The sequence below is a fragment of the Gastrolobium bilobum genome, unplaced genomic scaffold, assembly GCF_033153095.1.
Source record: "Gastrolobium bilobum isolate Gb01-03AN ecotype WA unplaced genomic scaffold, APGP_CSIRO_Gbil_v1 utg13041, whole genome shotgun sequence".
NCBI classification, from domain to species: Eukaryota; Viridiplantae; Streptophyta; class Magnoliopsida; order Fabales; family Fabaceae; genus Gastrolobium; species Gastrolobium bilobum.
The window spans coordinates 1-15,317 of record NW_026897636.1 but is presented as its reverse complement, the minus strand read 5'-3'; the positions used below and the strand labels follow the sequence as shown (position 1 = coordinate 15,317).

General features: G+C 33.7%; 4 protein-coding genes across 6 annotated transcripts; 2 read left to right on the top strand and 2 right to left on the bottom strand.

Annotated features, from left to right (window-relative positions):
• The first annotated feature begins 1,631 nt into the window (after positions 1-1,631).
• On the top strand, positions 1,632-3,141 carry LOC133308878 (CBL-interacting serine/threonine-protein kinase 7). The gene has a single exon (XM_061509612.1). The coding sequence runs from the start codon at positions 1,650-1,652 to the stop codon at positions 2,952-2,954; it is 1,305 nt and encodes a 434-aa protein (XP_061365596.1). The 5' UTR covers positions 1,632-1,649; the 3' UTR covers positions 2,955-3,141.
• A 1,358-nt stretch (positions 3,142-4,499) lies between these two features.
• On the top strand, positions 4,500-7,610 carry LOC133308893 (golgin candidate 6-like). Of its 3 annotated transcripts, none has more exons than XR_009751233.1 (5): positions 4,500-4,692; positions 5,375-5,463; positions 5,595-5,666; positions 5,757-5,907; positions 7,359-7,610. XR_009751233.1 is itself a non-coding variant. In XM_061509628.1 (4 exons), the coding sequence occupies exons 1-3, from the start codon at positions 5,296-5,298 to the stop codon at positions 5,856-5,858; spliced, it is 342 nt and encodes a 113-aa protein (XP_061365612.1). In that variant the 5' UTR covers positions 5,270-5,295; the 3' UTR covers positions 5,859-5,907; positions 7,359-7,610. The 3 variants fall into 3 exon arrangements, 1 of the variants encoding a protein (XP_061365612.1); XR_009751234.1 differs by having other exon boundaries at positions 5,317-5,463; XM_061509628.1 differs by lacking the exon at positions 4,500-4,692 and having other exon boundaries at positions 5,270-5,463.
• Positions 7,611-9,001: 1,391 nt separating this feature from the next.
• LOC133308879 (uncharacterized) lies at positions 9,002-10,120 on the bottom strand. The gene is made up of 2 exons (XM_061509613.1): positions 10,006-10,120; positions 9,002-9,756 (listed from the first exon to the last, which is right to left on the bottom strand). Exons 1-2 carry the CDS (start codon positions 10,118-10,120, stop codon positions 9,002-9,004), a joined length of 870 nt encoding a protein of 289 aa, XP_061365597.1.
• Positions 10,121-10,151: 31 nt separating this feature from the next.
• LOC133308875 (uncharacterized) lies at positions 10,152-14,114 on the bottom strand. The gene is made up of 7 exons (XM_061509608.1): positions 14,099-14,114; positions 13,939-13,989; positions 13,790-13,847; positions 12,393-13,318; positions 11,740-12,274; positions 10,993-11,648; positions 10,152-10,663 (listed from the first exon to the last, which is right to left on the bottom strand). The coding sequence occupies exons 1-7, from the start codon at positions 14,112-14,114 to the stop codon at positions 10,152-10,154; spliced, it is 2,754 nt and encodes a 917-aa protein (XP_061365592.1).
• Positions 14,115-15,317: the final 1,203 nt, after the last annotated feature.

The following is a 15,317-nucleotide window of genomic DNA, read 5'->3' as shown; positions in this document are numbered from 1 at the left end:
CCTCTCTCAACATATCTATCATTTTTTATTTGAAGAAGGCTACTTGACTTTATATGTGGTATTGATTTGACACGAAATTTCTCTTGGATCGTCCGTCATATTTACTCTTATAAATATTTTAGAGTAAACACCATTTTTAGTCCCTGTCAATATCTACGAAGTTCTTTTTAGTCCCTGGCAATAAAAAAGGACCAAATTAGTCCCTGAAATTACAAAAAAATGACCATGTTAGTCCTTATGTCAACTCCCAAATATGTAGAGTGACCCTTTTCTTGTACTTTCAGGGACCAATTTGATCATTTTTTATTGCCAGGGACTGAAAAGGACTTCGTAGATATTGCCAGGGACTAAAAAGGGTGTTTACTCAATATTTTATAATGTAATAAAATTTCATTTTCCAATTCAACTGTATATACAAGGGCAGACCTAGTTGAATTGGAAAATATACAATAAAATATAAATATTTAACGTACGCATTGTTCCCTAAATGATTTGGTAGATATATATTTACTATTGCAGGGTAGGAAGCTCCATTGTTTTGTAGATTTAAGTGAAAATAACTTAAATTATAACTTTAACCTAAACAACTCCCTGTAGTAAATTTCTTTTTTTCTCTAAACTTATAAGTATACACTTCTCTGCTTTTAACTTTGATGACTTAACATATTTTTCCGTATTTATTATGATTATTTACTCTTTTTTTGTTCGTTAAAGAATCCAGCTAATTACAAATTATACTTTTACTATAAAACAATAGATGCTCAAGATCCTCTTTATGCGTAATTAGTATGATTAATTACTTTACTTCCTTTTGTTCGTTAAATAAACGTTGCATTTTAATTATATTTTTTTTTTTAAATAAAACAGTTCATGTGCATAATAAACGTATTTAATCAAATGTAATTAAAACGGAAAAGGTTAAATGTGCATTTCGAGAAAACCATTTGTATTTAATGCTATTTAATTCTCTTGTTTCTTTTTTCTTTTTTTGTTCGTCAAAGAATCTACCTAATTACAAATTATGCTAGTATAAATGATTGACACTAAGCCACTAACATTAATGTGAAAGATTTGAGTAATTTGTATCTAAGTTGTGTATTCAATTTTTACCATTATATATATAAAAAAAAAATATTGACACTTGCACTCCTCATTTATGTTTCTCTCCTTAACAAATGACATATTTTTCTGAATATTCCTTTCCAATGATCTTTTTTTTCAACTAAAGCCTCAGTTAATTCATTACGTTTAATTACCTTATACAAATTAACAAAGAGTATAAAAAAATTCTTTTTAAAGTGAATAAAATTTAGTAAATCACAATTTAATTTAAATTTAAATTAATGATAGATAAAAAAAAAATTGCAATTGCAATAAATAAGATCTGCTTAATAACAAAAATCATAAAATTGAATATTTATGATTTAGAAAACATGCATACCTCCACTCACCGACTTAAAATATTAAGAAAATAACAATCATGTTCATGACGCGCTACTAGCCGACTTGCTAGCTGGGACACACTGAAAAGGAATAAACCCAAAACAAGAGGGGTAAAGTAGGAAACTCAAATATTTTGAAATTCTATATAAACCACATTCAGCACATTCTTAAACTCCGTTGGTTGCCGTTCCAGTAAGCGTTAAGAAATGGAACCACGGCAGCCGCCAGCACCGCCACCATCGCAGCCGTCTCGTACCATCCTCGGAAAGTACCAACTGACGCGGTTCCTCGGCCGCGGAAATTTCGCAAAGGTGTACCAAGCGCGCTCACTGATCGACGGCTCTACGGTTGCCGTGAAGATCATCGACAAATCCAAAACGGTGGACGCCGCCATGGAACCGAGAATCGTGAGAGAAATCGACGCCATGCGCCGCCTCCACCACCACCCTAACATCCTCAAAATCCACGAGGTCATGGCCACAAAGACAAAGATCTACCTCATCGTCGACTACGCAGGCGGCGGCGAGCTCTTCGCCAAGATCTCCCGCCGTGGAAAATTGCCGGAGTCCGTCGCACGCCGCTACTTCCAGCAGCTTGTCTCCGCCCTCTGCTTCTGTCACAAAAACGGCGTCGCACACCGCGATCTCAAGCCGCAGAACCTCCTCCTCGACGACGACGGCAACCTCAAGGTCTCCGATTTCGGTCTCTCAGCGTTGCCAGAGCAGTTGAAGAACGGCTTGCTTCACACGGCTTGCGGCACGCCGGCGTACACGGCGCCGGAGATCCTCTGCCGGCTGAGCTACGACGGTTCGAAGGCGGACGCGTGGTCGTGCGGTGTGATCCTTTACGTTTTCCTCGCCGGTCACCTTCCGTTCGATGACATGAACATTCCGGCGATGTGCAAGAGGATCAGCCGGCGCGATTACGAGTTTCCGGCGTCGGTTTCGAAGGCTGCGCGGCACCTCATCTACCAGCTTCTCGACCCGAACCCGAAGACCCGAATGAGGTTGGAGTCTGTATTTGAGAACTCGTGGTTTAAGAAATCGCTGAGAGGGAAACCACAAGAGAGAGAAAGCGTGTTCGAATCTGATTTGTATAACAAATGTTGCGACGGTTACAAATTGGGAATGAACGCGTTTGATATAATATCAATGTCTTCGGGGTTGGATTTGAGGGGGTTGTTCGAAACGATGTCGTTGGATGAGAGGAGGAAGAGAGAGAAGAGGTTCACTTCGAATCAGAAGGTGGAGGTTGTGGAGGAAAAGGTGAAGGAGGTTGGTGGAATTTTGGGGTTTAGGGTTGAAATTGGGAAGAATGGGGCAATTGGTTTGGGTAAGGGAAAGGTGGCTATTGTTGTTGAAGTGTTTGAGATTGTGCCTGAGTTGTTGTTGGTCGCTGTTAAAGTGGTGGATGGTGGTTTAGAGTTTGAGGAGCTTCACTGGGGTGACTGGAAAATTGGTCTTCAAGATGTTGTTCTTTCATGGCATAATGAATCACCACCATGCATGTGATGTGATGGTATACACAATTTTTATTTATATTTTAGGTCTTAAAGGAATTATGGGTGAATTAGATATGTGGTTTGCAGTATCGTTTAGAACAACACAATAGTCACTTTTGTACATGAAAAAAAAGTATGGTTGCTAGCTAATGTTTGTGTTGTTTTGCTTTGAATGAATAACTAAATTTTATGTCTTCTTTCTTGCTAATTTTCGGTAATCGTTATCTTAGATCCTACTTGTCTAGTATTTCATGCCATAGAAGTATGGAAAATAATTGCGGTTTTTGGCTGCGTTGCATTGCATGCTTGAAAATCTTCGTTTATGAATGCAAAAATCGATGACGACGAAAATAAATAAGTAAAAGAAATCCTTCAAGTAGGAAACATAAAGTGGAAGACATCTCACATGTTTCAAGTTAATTCATAAATACATATATATGATTTCAAGATAGAAAACAAATATAGTAATTCATCTATATTTTGTTAAACTTGCCATAATAAGAAGCTTCTTATTATGTATATGCCATTACGGCCAACACATACATACTAGCTGGCATGTTTGCATGATAATATTGATTATTTTGGGGGGAAAATTAAAATAGTTGAAATAAACAATAAATCTTTATTGTTTCATAAAATATAGATTTCAATTCTTATATTTTTTATATCAACATGTATATTTATAATCATTTAAATTTTAGTCCCTACGATTATTGTATTATTTATTTATATTTTTTTTATTTTGTTTGTTTTAGTGAATAGTTTTTTTTGTATTTTTAAATTATTGAGGCATAAATCATTTAGAGGTCAAAATTTAAATAGGTGAAATAATAAGTTCTAATATCTAAAAAATATTATGAGGACCACAATCTAAATTAAAATGAAACTACGCGGCTAATAATTTATTTTAACAAAAAAATGATTATGTTTTTATTAGAGGTTATTTTTTTCTTTTTGCTAAATTGATTTATCTTATAAACTATTTAAAACATTCATTATAATCTATTCTAGAAATAAGCTTTTGATTTAAAATAGTTTTATATATAAATTTTCTCAAATCAATTTAATTAAATAAATTTGTTGGCCCTATATTATCTAAAGATTTTCAATTAAATCCTTATATTTTAGGAGTTTGCAGCACATGTCCTTCTAGTGAAACTCAAGAGAGACAGCAAATGCTCTTTCTTTTGCATGTGGACAAAATACATCGTCGACTAAATTAGGAGCATTATTGGGATCATCTTCAAATCTTGCAAGGTCCTACAAAAGACAAGTCTTCCAGCTTTCAACGGTTTCAAAGCATGCATCGTAATGATCTTTTCTTAACCAAATTACTTTATAAAATCGTATTGAAAAGGAATCATCATAATCAGCTCTATCCTGGATGCAATTACAGCCTCAAAATTTCATTCCTCAGCACTTGAGTAATTTTGGGGAAAAATTAGACCAATTCAATATATGCAATATATGAATGTTTTCTGCACACTTTGGATGTATTGAAGGTGTTCGACCATTGTCCTTAATGACATTTTTCCACATCCTGCGGTGTGGTGTGGAGTGGAATGAAGAAATATTGAATTGACAATGAGTATGTGTAATCGTTGCTCTACTTGTTTGTGTTAAATACTCGTTCTGTGCAGACTTTCATGCGATACACTGATGGATTTTTAGTCAGCACTGAGAGAAGAATCAAGGCAGTCTCTTCTAAGGATGAAAGAAGAAAATTTCATTGAGAGACTTATGTACAGGTGTCTATCTATTTTAACATGCCTCGGACTGTTTTAGCCTTAGATAAGTGACAGCTTGCTAAGTTATGTACCTTATCCAAGACTATTTCAGGTGAAAAAATTATTGATAAGAAGCATATTAGATTTTTTCTTAATAAACATTATTACATCCGTATATTATAATTCAGTATATTTCTAATGTATAGCGCATATGAGGATGTAGCAGCTTGTAAATGGGATGCATTGAGTTTAGCTGTCTATGAGTAGCAATAATATTATAGCAGTAGCATATATGTTTATCTATTTCATAATAAACACTTAACCTGTTCAGTGATGATAGATAGATCATCTATTTCATAATATTATAGCAGTAGCATATAACTTGTTCAGTGTTCACTGATGATAAACACTTAACACTTATCCATTCTTTTTAATCTCCAGTTGGTATTAGAATCACAAAAAATCATAAAATCACAGAAAGTATTAGCTTTGTTTCCCTAATTTCCAGTGGTTTATCCAATTGGTTTAAGTTTATGATTTATTAATAATTGAAAAGTAATCAAAATTTCTTTCCCTAAATTTGTAAAGTTTGCTTTAATCTATCCGGTCCCAATAGTGTGTTAAATGAAAATTATATCCATACAGGTTCGTGGTGCCCTTAAAACTATGGTACGTGCACTGACTCCTATTTATCATGGAACAGGATCAAGTAATGAAGTTCAGCCAGCTTTGATCAACACTGATTTACTTTCTAGAAAAGCAGAAAGTGTCTCTCTTCTTCTAATTTTGTTGGTAAGAATTTCTTTACTAAAATCATGGGATGTATTCTCAATTAAATCAATGGAAGTTTCCTTGACTTCTAGGCTTATGCATATAAATCATAATATTTTCTTAGTCATTTTTCCTTTGTGGTACTTTGACAGGAAGAGGATGATTTCTATGCACGATATTATACTCTTCAAATATTGACTGCCCTTGTCACCCATTCTCCAGAGGTATTAGTTTTTTAGCTTCGATTTTGGTTTAATTCCTGAATTTGTTAAATCATCTAGCTTGGAAAGCACCCTTGTTGACTTCCTCTTCAGGTTACAGGAAGCTATATTGGCAATCCTTCGTGGTATAACTCGGCTAATGGACTTGCTTATGGATCGTCAAGTACAAAACTTGAAAGCTCCATAGTCATCTAATTCATCTTATCAATTACTTCTAACTACCTCCGTAATTTTTGCTTTTCTGGTAAGTTTAACTTATTCTCTTATTCCTGTCATCAACTCAATTGCTTCATGAAGACAACAAAACTTGGTGGTTCTGTATTTTCCAGTTTTGAAGTTTTTAAAATACTATGTTTGGGTCAATCGGTTTAAACTGGTATATTCATTTTGAAATAGAATAACTGCTTTTTAATTTTATTAATTTAATTCTCATTAACATATTTATGCCACTTTATTTTTTCTATCAATGCCATGCACTAGCTAGTTAGTATTGGTATAGGTAACGGGTACAGTAGGATATATTATATAAAAATATAAAAATGTAAATGATAAAGTAATCAAATCATTAGATTAATATATTTTTTATCATGTTCTAATATGTAATTTTGTAATGATTGGGACTAGGCTAAAACTAAAATATGTAAAAGTAACCAATTATATAAAATATTAAAAGTAATATAAAATTCATACTACCTTGGAGACCCACAACCAAATCCCCGCATAGAGCTCACAATACATAAATAGAAATAGTACAGCTCTTGCATATGCCGCGTGGTTGAAGTGGGTCTCTTACCATTTAGCTACTATTTATTTTATTAGACCACTAAACAAAGAAAACTAAAAAATAGTCTCTAAAACAGTGTTTGTTCTAGATAGAAAAATGGGGTGGATTCTAAAACTGTTTATCTTATCTGGTTGGCATTTGAAACTGATGAAAAGAAAATGCATTGAGTTGAGTGGTTAGGTTGAGAATGGGGTTAGCGTGTGTTCATAGAAATTACATTAAATAAATACGACTAGTTTGTTGTTTTCTTGATGCATTTTATTATGTGGAGATTTCTTTGACATGGATGATCGTGGACACGCATTAATTTCAGGGGACTATAGGCATATATGGAGAAGGGTGGTTAATTAATTTTTTGGTATAAGCTGTTCATTCTATTTTGAAATAGCTTGCATAGTTGCATAACAATGAATTTGTGAAAAGGGGGGCGTGAGAGAAATTTGCAAAAGCCACCTACCTAGGTAACATGGAACAAAGTTTGGGGCGCATCAGAAATTAAATTATTAAAGACTTTGCGTTTAGTATTTCAGGATATGTTGTTGGGTAATTTCTGTTTATCCACAACAAAAGTTGCAAAAGGTGATAATTGAAAAAAAATGCCATGGAAGAAAGAAAAAGCATGTATTTGAACCTTTACAAGTTTATCACATTCAGTTTTTAGAGTTATCACATTCAGTTAGGTGATAATGAAGACACATTCACTATTGCTAGCATTCTGTTCTGCATCGTTCACGTTCAGGTTCAAGCTTATCACATTGTTTTTAGAGTTAGATTTCCCATGCTATGCCCCTTTACAAGTTTTTGTGTTTGCTATATTTGAACCTCGACAGAAATAAGCTAAAATTTTCCTAGAGCTTAATGGTCTGACTTGAAAATATCAAGTGGTATTGATAGAATACTTTACTTTGCAGCGGGAAGAAAGCATCAGAAATGAAGATATTCAGGGTTTTCAAGTATCCAGGAACGTGAAGATCTGTTATCAAGTACTACGAAGAAAGGCCATTTGAATCAGCATCAAGAAATGTATAGGGCCATTCAGGAACGTGACACATTGTTTTTTTGGGTTATGCATGCAGAATGATACACATTATCTTTATTGTTTTTTATATAGCTGTGAAAATTGTGGAGGTGATTTTATTAAATCATGGGATAGGCATGATTATTGGTGAAACTGCTATTATTGGAAACAGAGTTTTATTGATGCAAGTGGGTGTGTCTTTTCATTAATTTGATTATTTCTACCTAGTTCTCAGGCAAACTTTACTTATCTCAAGTAAATTATTGTTTTTATAATTTCTTAAATGATATCATATTTTATTATTATTATTAAATACATTTCTATTTCTTTTATAATATTTTTTAAATATTAAAATAAATAAAAATGTATTATTTTTTTTATTCTCTGACTACAATTTAGCCACGTTTATAATGTGGCTAATGTCAAAATCATCGTGACCAAAAAAATGCTACCACACTCATGAGTCATGACAGCAGTAGCAAAGTGAGAAAAAAAATGTGGCCAAATAAATGCCACGCCAGAATTAGCCACATTTGACAAAAGTGTGGTAGTTCGATTTAGCCACGTTTTTAAATAAATTTAGCCACGTTTCTTAACGTGGCAAAACAACGTGTTTTTTGTAGTGTGTGCATGTGCATATGGATAAAATCAGAAATAATGGTAGCGTGGCTCTTGTGAAGAAAAGGTTTGATTAGGATGAGTTAAACATATTCGAAAACTACTTACAAAAACCTACTAAATACATATTTTTAAAGAGAAAGATGGAAACGGGGAAATTTTTTTAATAAATTTATAATACAGAATCGCACACGATAACATACTAGAATCCATATATGTAACTGAAGCTACTTAATAAGATTTAATTTTTTTTGTATGTTGTGAGTCCTCCCCTCTTGGTAACATGCTAGTACCACCATTCATCAACTAAGAACGTTATATCATTAACTTGAGATCATTTCTCAACCAAAATCTTAAAACGTTTATTTTTATTCTATACTAGTTGATTACCCGTGCGATGCACGGAGAAAAAAAAAATCGATTTGTTTGTCCCGTAAACGAATTGATAAAAAAATTGGTTTGTTCGTATGACATAAACGTGTAACTTGTAAGGTAATAACAAAAAAGGAATATAATAATTTAAATACAGTAAATTCCAGGGTTGACAGCAATATCTCCATGAAAAAAATGTAAATGTCCTATTGACAGCAATATAATAAGAAATAAGAAATATCGCAAAGCGATAAGCAACAGTTGTAAGATCTCTTCCGCCATGCACTATTTGTATTTGCTCCTGTTAGAAATGATTCATAAACAATAATTGGAAAAGAAAAAATTATTGAAGGTAATTACATAGTTCATGGCAGATGAATAATTCAGAATTACAATGCATAACAATAAAAAAATTAGCAGAAAAATACGCATAACAACTAAAGCCATGCAACAAAGAAGATTAAAAAAATATTTTCTTATAAGAAATTGAGTTCTTACCTGATAACAAACAACAATGTTATCTCTCTGTAGAAATAACCAAGTATACTACACTAATCTTTGAAACACTTCCTTATAGACGACGTTAAAAGTAGTATTTGTAACACATCCATTTTCATCAAGTATCAGCATCTTCAATCCATGCCTGCTCTTTACTCTAGATAGTGCCACATATAATTGCCCATGAGTGAAGACAGGCCTAGGAAGATAAATGCTAACATGAGACAGCGACTGTCCTTGACTTTTGTTTATAGTCATCGCAAACGAAACTACCAAGGGGAATTGTCTTCTTTGGAAGTTTACTGGAAATGTATGACCCGATGGGCTCATCGTCATTCTAGGGATTAACACAGTATCTCCTATATTGTTTCTTGTAAGAACGATTGCCTCAACAACATGATTCCCCAACTTTGTAATAAGTGATCTCGTACCGTTGCACAAACCTCTTGATTGATCAATATTTCTCAATAGCATAACCGGTACTTTTACCTTCAAAGTTAATTTATGATCAGGAATCCCCGAACATGAGAATGTATTTAAGATCTCAAGGGAGATTTCATCATCCTCAAGAGATGAATTACCGTCTTGTTTCAAAACCTTATCTGAACTTAAAAATGTCCTTTCTTCACCCGGAATCACAGCCATTAGGTGCTCGTTTAACATGGCAACATCGGACAATTTAGGAGTTAGAAGAGCACGTTGTTTAAAGAAAGTCGGATCTAATATATTATCCATCGGATTCGGGTAGACAAAATCAATAATATCTGAAAGTGGGTCTTCTGAACCTTTGATCAAGAATTCATCTGGAATTGTTATAACAGATTATCCATCAACATCATCTCCAAGATCACCATCTCCTATTTTAAGCAGTCACTCAGAAAATTCTTTTATTTCCAACAAATTATTAGTGCCACTTCCAGAACTGAGATGCATATTCTTGGTCAAAGACAACAAATGACAATGGGACCATAGATACGAAGAATTGATTGTTGCATGAACGATCTCTTGTCTACTGCCATGTGGAATGACAGGTAATATTTTCCGAAAGTCACCTCCTAGAACGACCACTTTTCCACCAAAGGGCATATCAACACAGCTGGTATCATAAAATCTAAGAACATCTTTAAGTGTTCTATCAAGGGCCTCAAAGCAAGATCTGTGTACCATTGGGGTTTCATCCCAAATGATTAACTTTGTTTTAGACAACAATTGCCAAAGTAGACTTTTGTTTTATATTGCACGTTGAATCTTCGATGATCTGAATAGGAATACGAAATCTATAATGTTTTGTACGTCCTCCCGAAAGTAGAAGTGAAGCAATTCCGCTAGAAGCAACATTAAGCACTATTCCAGCTCTTGATCGAAGAAATGCTGACAGGGAGTTCCAAATAAATGTTTTTCCAGTACCACCAAAGCCGTACAGGAAGAAAAACCCTCCTTTACCTGCTGAAACAGCTGAAATTATTTTGTTATAAACAAACATCTGCTCATCAGTGAGTGAATTCAGTAGTCTGTCATGCTCTTCTTTCAAAGAGAAACTGTCATACAACAATTCATCCATCACCAGTCTATTCCGAATATTCAATAAAGATTCACCGATGATACTCGGCATGGATGGGTAATCAGAGAGGCATTTACCATTGCTTTGTAACACCTTATCAATTTCTGCAAGGGTTATGTTTTTTATAGAATCCTCCGTAAGAAATGCATCTGAAAAAATTGAAAAATACAAAAAAAAAAGGATTAACAAAGACAAAGTTGGTGAGGAGAGAAAAATAAAGCGAAATTATGAACAAAGCAGAGTGTGTGGAACTTAACAAAAAAATTTAACCAAATATTAAGAATAGGAACATGTATGATATATAGATGTAATTTTTGTTACGAAGGAACAAAAAAAGCTCATATTTTTTCCAAGGTCAAAAGAATTAAACATAGGCAAACTGTTTGCATAAATGAATGCACGATACAGATTGGAAAAAATTTAATTATAATGCAGAAAACACATAAATGAATGCACAAAATTTGTTCAGGACAATTACCTTCACGTCCAATTCTTTGCCTATGCCGATAAAGAACATCGTCAGATAGTAATTCCCAGCATTTTTGGAAAACATTTTCAGGCTTGTTCATTGAGTTACCAAATAACAATAAAGCAAACAGATTTCTCAGATAAGTTGCTGACCCCCAAGAACTTGCCTCTTTAATTGTATCAATGTACTCATTGTCATCATCCAAAAGTCCCAGAGAATAGCAGGCAACCTTAAATGTAGGAAAAATCACCACATTGACAGTTCTCAAATCTTTGTAACTTGTACAACACTTTTGAAAATTAAGTAAAGTTCGGAGATAGGAATCTTCTCCATTATTGGCAGAAAAATGATTTATTCTTCCAATTGAAAATCCTTGTTTTCTGGGATGCCATTCATGCGTGTTTTCTTTATAAACAAATTGAGTTGGATACTCTGCATAAGTAAGATGCCTACCTTCTGGATATTTTTTATTTGCATCCATCCAAGACTCAAAAATTGATTGTCTAGATTCTGCCCTAGTCTTGACATCAGTTATTGAAGCATGATCACTAAAAACAACGCTCTTTTCATTGGGTAGGTGAAATGGCAATCGCTGAACATGGGGGAATCTATAATGAATTTCAAATCCGAATATTCTCCAAGCAGCTTCACATGCAGACACATACCTATTTTATGTAAGCAATAAATACAAAATAAGTTAGAAAAACGTTGAAGCAGGCGACGAAATGAAAACATAACCGATATGAATTCAATAACCTGCAATCATAAAACATTTTGATTTCATCATCTGAATGATTTATAGCAGCTGTCACCCTGTCTTGCCCTTTATGAATGTATTTAAAAAGATATTTAATGGCACTACTCTGACAGGTATATTCAACATTGATATGCGCTTGATATTTTAGAAGAAGTTGTACATTATACGGCACAACATAACGGTTATCAAGTTCAACGCCGTTCTTTTTGACAACACTCCCATCATTTGTTTTTTTATAATGAGGGAATCCATCATCATCAATAAAAGTACGAGAGCAGAACTTCTTGGGAAATTTCTTTGAACAATGTCTGTTCTTCATGCAAGGAGACTTGTAATTGTCAGGACCACAGGGTCCATGCATCATGTAACTCGTGACAGCTGCAAAAAGTGAAGGATTGAAATCTTTGTTAGGAATCTCAACTGAAATCAAATTATCAATGTCAAGTTCAGTATTAGGCTTTGCGGAGGGATGCAACAAAAGTATAATATAAGCATGAGACAGTCCACGTTTCTGAAATTCAACTGTACAAACACCTGTTACATTGAAACAAACAAACAGAGATAGTTAAAATCAACAAATTGGTCATAGTCGATTTTTATTTAGAATTTTTTTGGTAGGATACATAAAAAAAATTTGGTAGGATACACTTGCGTGCATTAAATGTGCCAAGAAAACGACCATTTTTTAAATCATATAGCAATTGGTCCAATTTGAACTTGAATACTCTGCAAAGAATATCAGGACGATCTTCAGCATTAAGGTTTCTTGCCTTAAGAAATCTGGTAATCTCTGGCCACTTAGGATTGCAGGTGATCGTTATAAACAGATGAGGATATCCAGCCCAACGACAAATTGCAAAGGCATCTTTACAATTCTTAGCCATATACCTAGTTCCACCTGTGAACGAAGAAGGAATAATGATACGCTTTCCAGTGTTTATAGCTTCATCTTCACCCCTGTCAAATGCATGTTTTATATTTTTGTATAACTCTGCCCTGAGATGACTCTGGTTATATCGAATAAAATTCAGCCGATCAGACTCAACCATAGTGTAAGCATCAACCAAAAATTGTTGAAAAAGCTTCCTTGAGTTCAGGAGAACTTGGGACTCTCCTGACCTCATTTGAATCCTGAACGAAAAGAATTCCCGCATGCTAACATTGGATCCTGGATTCGTCTTACCTTGGGGTATATAAGATCGCTCGACATCATCACGATAACCATCTTCACCATAAGGAAATAACAAAGGATACTGCAAACCAAGATACAACGGATGCTTGACATTTATACGCTGCAAAACTCTATCTTGTGTCTTAACAACAATATCCCTATCACCCAATGCGGTGTCTATATCCCCGACAATCAGAGCAGCAACTTCTGATGCAGAGGGAAGATTATAAACTTTGCCATAACTGCCACGCTTTCGAATCATCCTCAACTTCACTCCACTGAAGTCATCTTCCCTATATCGATCTCTAGCGTACCTAAAAGATTGAGCAATATTGTTGTGTTTATCTAACATTTCCTTCAATGATAGGACAATATCAGGATCAATCATATCTTCACTGTTTATGGAACTGCAAGAATAATGTCATAAAAATAAGTAAAAAATAAATAACAAAACATACACCGTAATTGATAGATGACAATAGATTAGAAAATAACATGCCTTAAACAACCCAATCTGTTGTCAACTTCATTGTCAGTATCATATATATATAGCTGAGCAAATTTTGGAGTAAGACTGTCAGCTGGAATAAGGCTGCCTATTAAATGATGCACTCGTCCCCCAACTCTAAAACAATAAGGGCCAGAACCTTGATTCACTGATCCGTCCACTTTTTCTCCAAAGGAGGTGAAGGAAAATATCATATTGTATGCTCGAATATTCCGTAAATAGTGGCGGCTCTTGATATTTGAATTATCATGAAATTTAAGCAACGCATCAGAAGGGAGTTTTAACAAGAAGTTTTACTTTTCCATTGACGCAGCACAAACTAAACTCTAGTGTGATGGGTTTACGATCTTTTTTATTTCTCTCCTCATACCACAAATGTGCTCCACATTTCTCGCAAACAAAAGTAGGATCTCCTGCATCCCAATAATCTTAATAAATACAAAATACGAAGAAATCAAGAAAGATGCACAATTTTTATTCGATACAGAAAATGAAGAAAATTTAAATTCATGCAAATACCTTCACTGTTAGAAGTAATGTTAGGCACAATGGAATTATTCATATCAGTACCTGTAACATAAAATGAAGATATCAGACCTCATTTTATTACGAACATTTTTAATATTTTTTCTTGCTGTAATAGATGGTTCACAAATTAAACTTTTTCAAGATAAATTACCTGTTAAGTCTTCCATTCTCGTTATATCATCTATATTAATAAACCGCTTAGAATTCGTTTTTTGAGCCAGTATGCTTTTTCGCCTTATTCTAGCATTTTTAGTATCTAGAAAAAAAAAGAGGAGCCAAATTTGTAAATGAAATGACTTTAGAAACAATCGATAATGTGAAGCACATGGCATTTTTTTTAGCTAATATCTTACCTTGAGTGGGATGAGTAATAAGACAATCATCAACATTCGATGAAGGAACTCTTAAAGGATCATGTTTTCTGTTTTGACAAGCACTGATTTTTTTTTAAATAGGATGGCACATGTCAGTAAAAAAAACAGTTATAATAATGATGAATACATTCCATTTAAATGAAAACAATGAAAAATACAACTTACCTCTGAACAGGAGATGGAGAAAACGCAACAAAATTGTCTACATAATATTTACAGCGCAAAAATAACGAAGAAAAAAGAATCAGACATTGTTGATTTTTGTTTTATCAACCGTCGAAGTTTAAGATTGTTGAAAGTTATATGATATCATATTTTTTATGGTTTAAAATACAACTACTTTTATACAATTTATGAAGCAATATTTGGTAAGAATGAAAAAGAAAAAAGGTCAAAGACACGTGTGTGATAGAAGTTAATTGACACAACATTTTTTTTGTCTTATAATTCAACTTCAAAAGCACTATGTATCATAAGAAAAATATATGTATATATATGATTATGTGGAGCGGTTGTCTGTTGCAGCTCAACTGATTATGCACATTGCTTACTTCAGAAAGTCTACATGTTATTAAATTCAACAATCAGGAACAGCAACAAATGGCACTAAAAACTATTTGAAACCAACCAATTATAACGCAACACAAAATGAATTAAGAGCGAAATAAATAAAACATGTTGGCTTGGGTGTCAGTGAACGGAGATAGATTTTCTACAAAACAGAACACAGACAAAACAAATGAATCTTTGTTGGGCATACTGATATCAACTCATTCCCCTTGAAGGAATAAATATAATAACGTTTACATACGTAGAATTATATCATATATTTTTTTTTTAGAGTTTGAACGACAACTATTTTTTACAATTTTTGAAGGAAATATTGTTCAGGGCTAAAATAGAAAGAAAAAAAATCAAACACACGCGTATAAGAGAAGGTATTTAACTTTCCCTTATACTTCCTCTTCAAAAGCAATATATATCATAAGAATAATA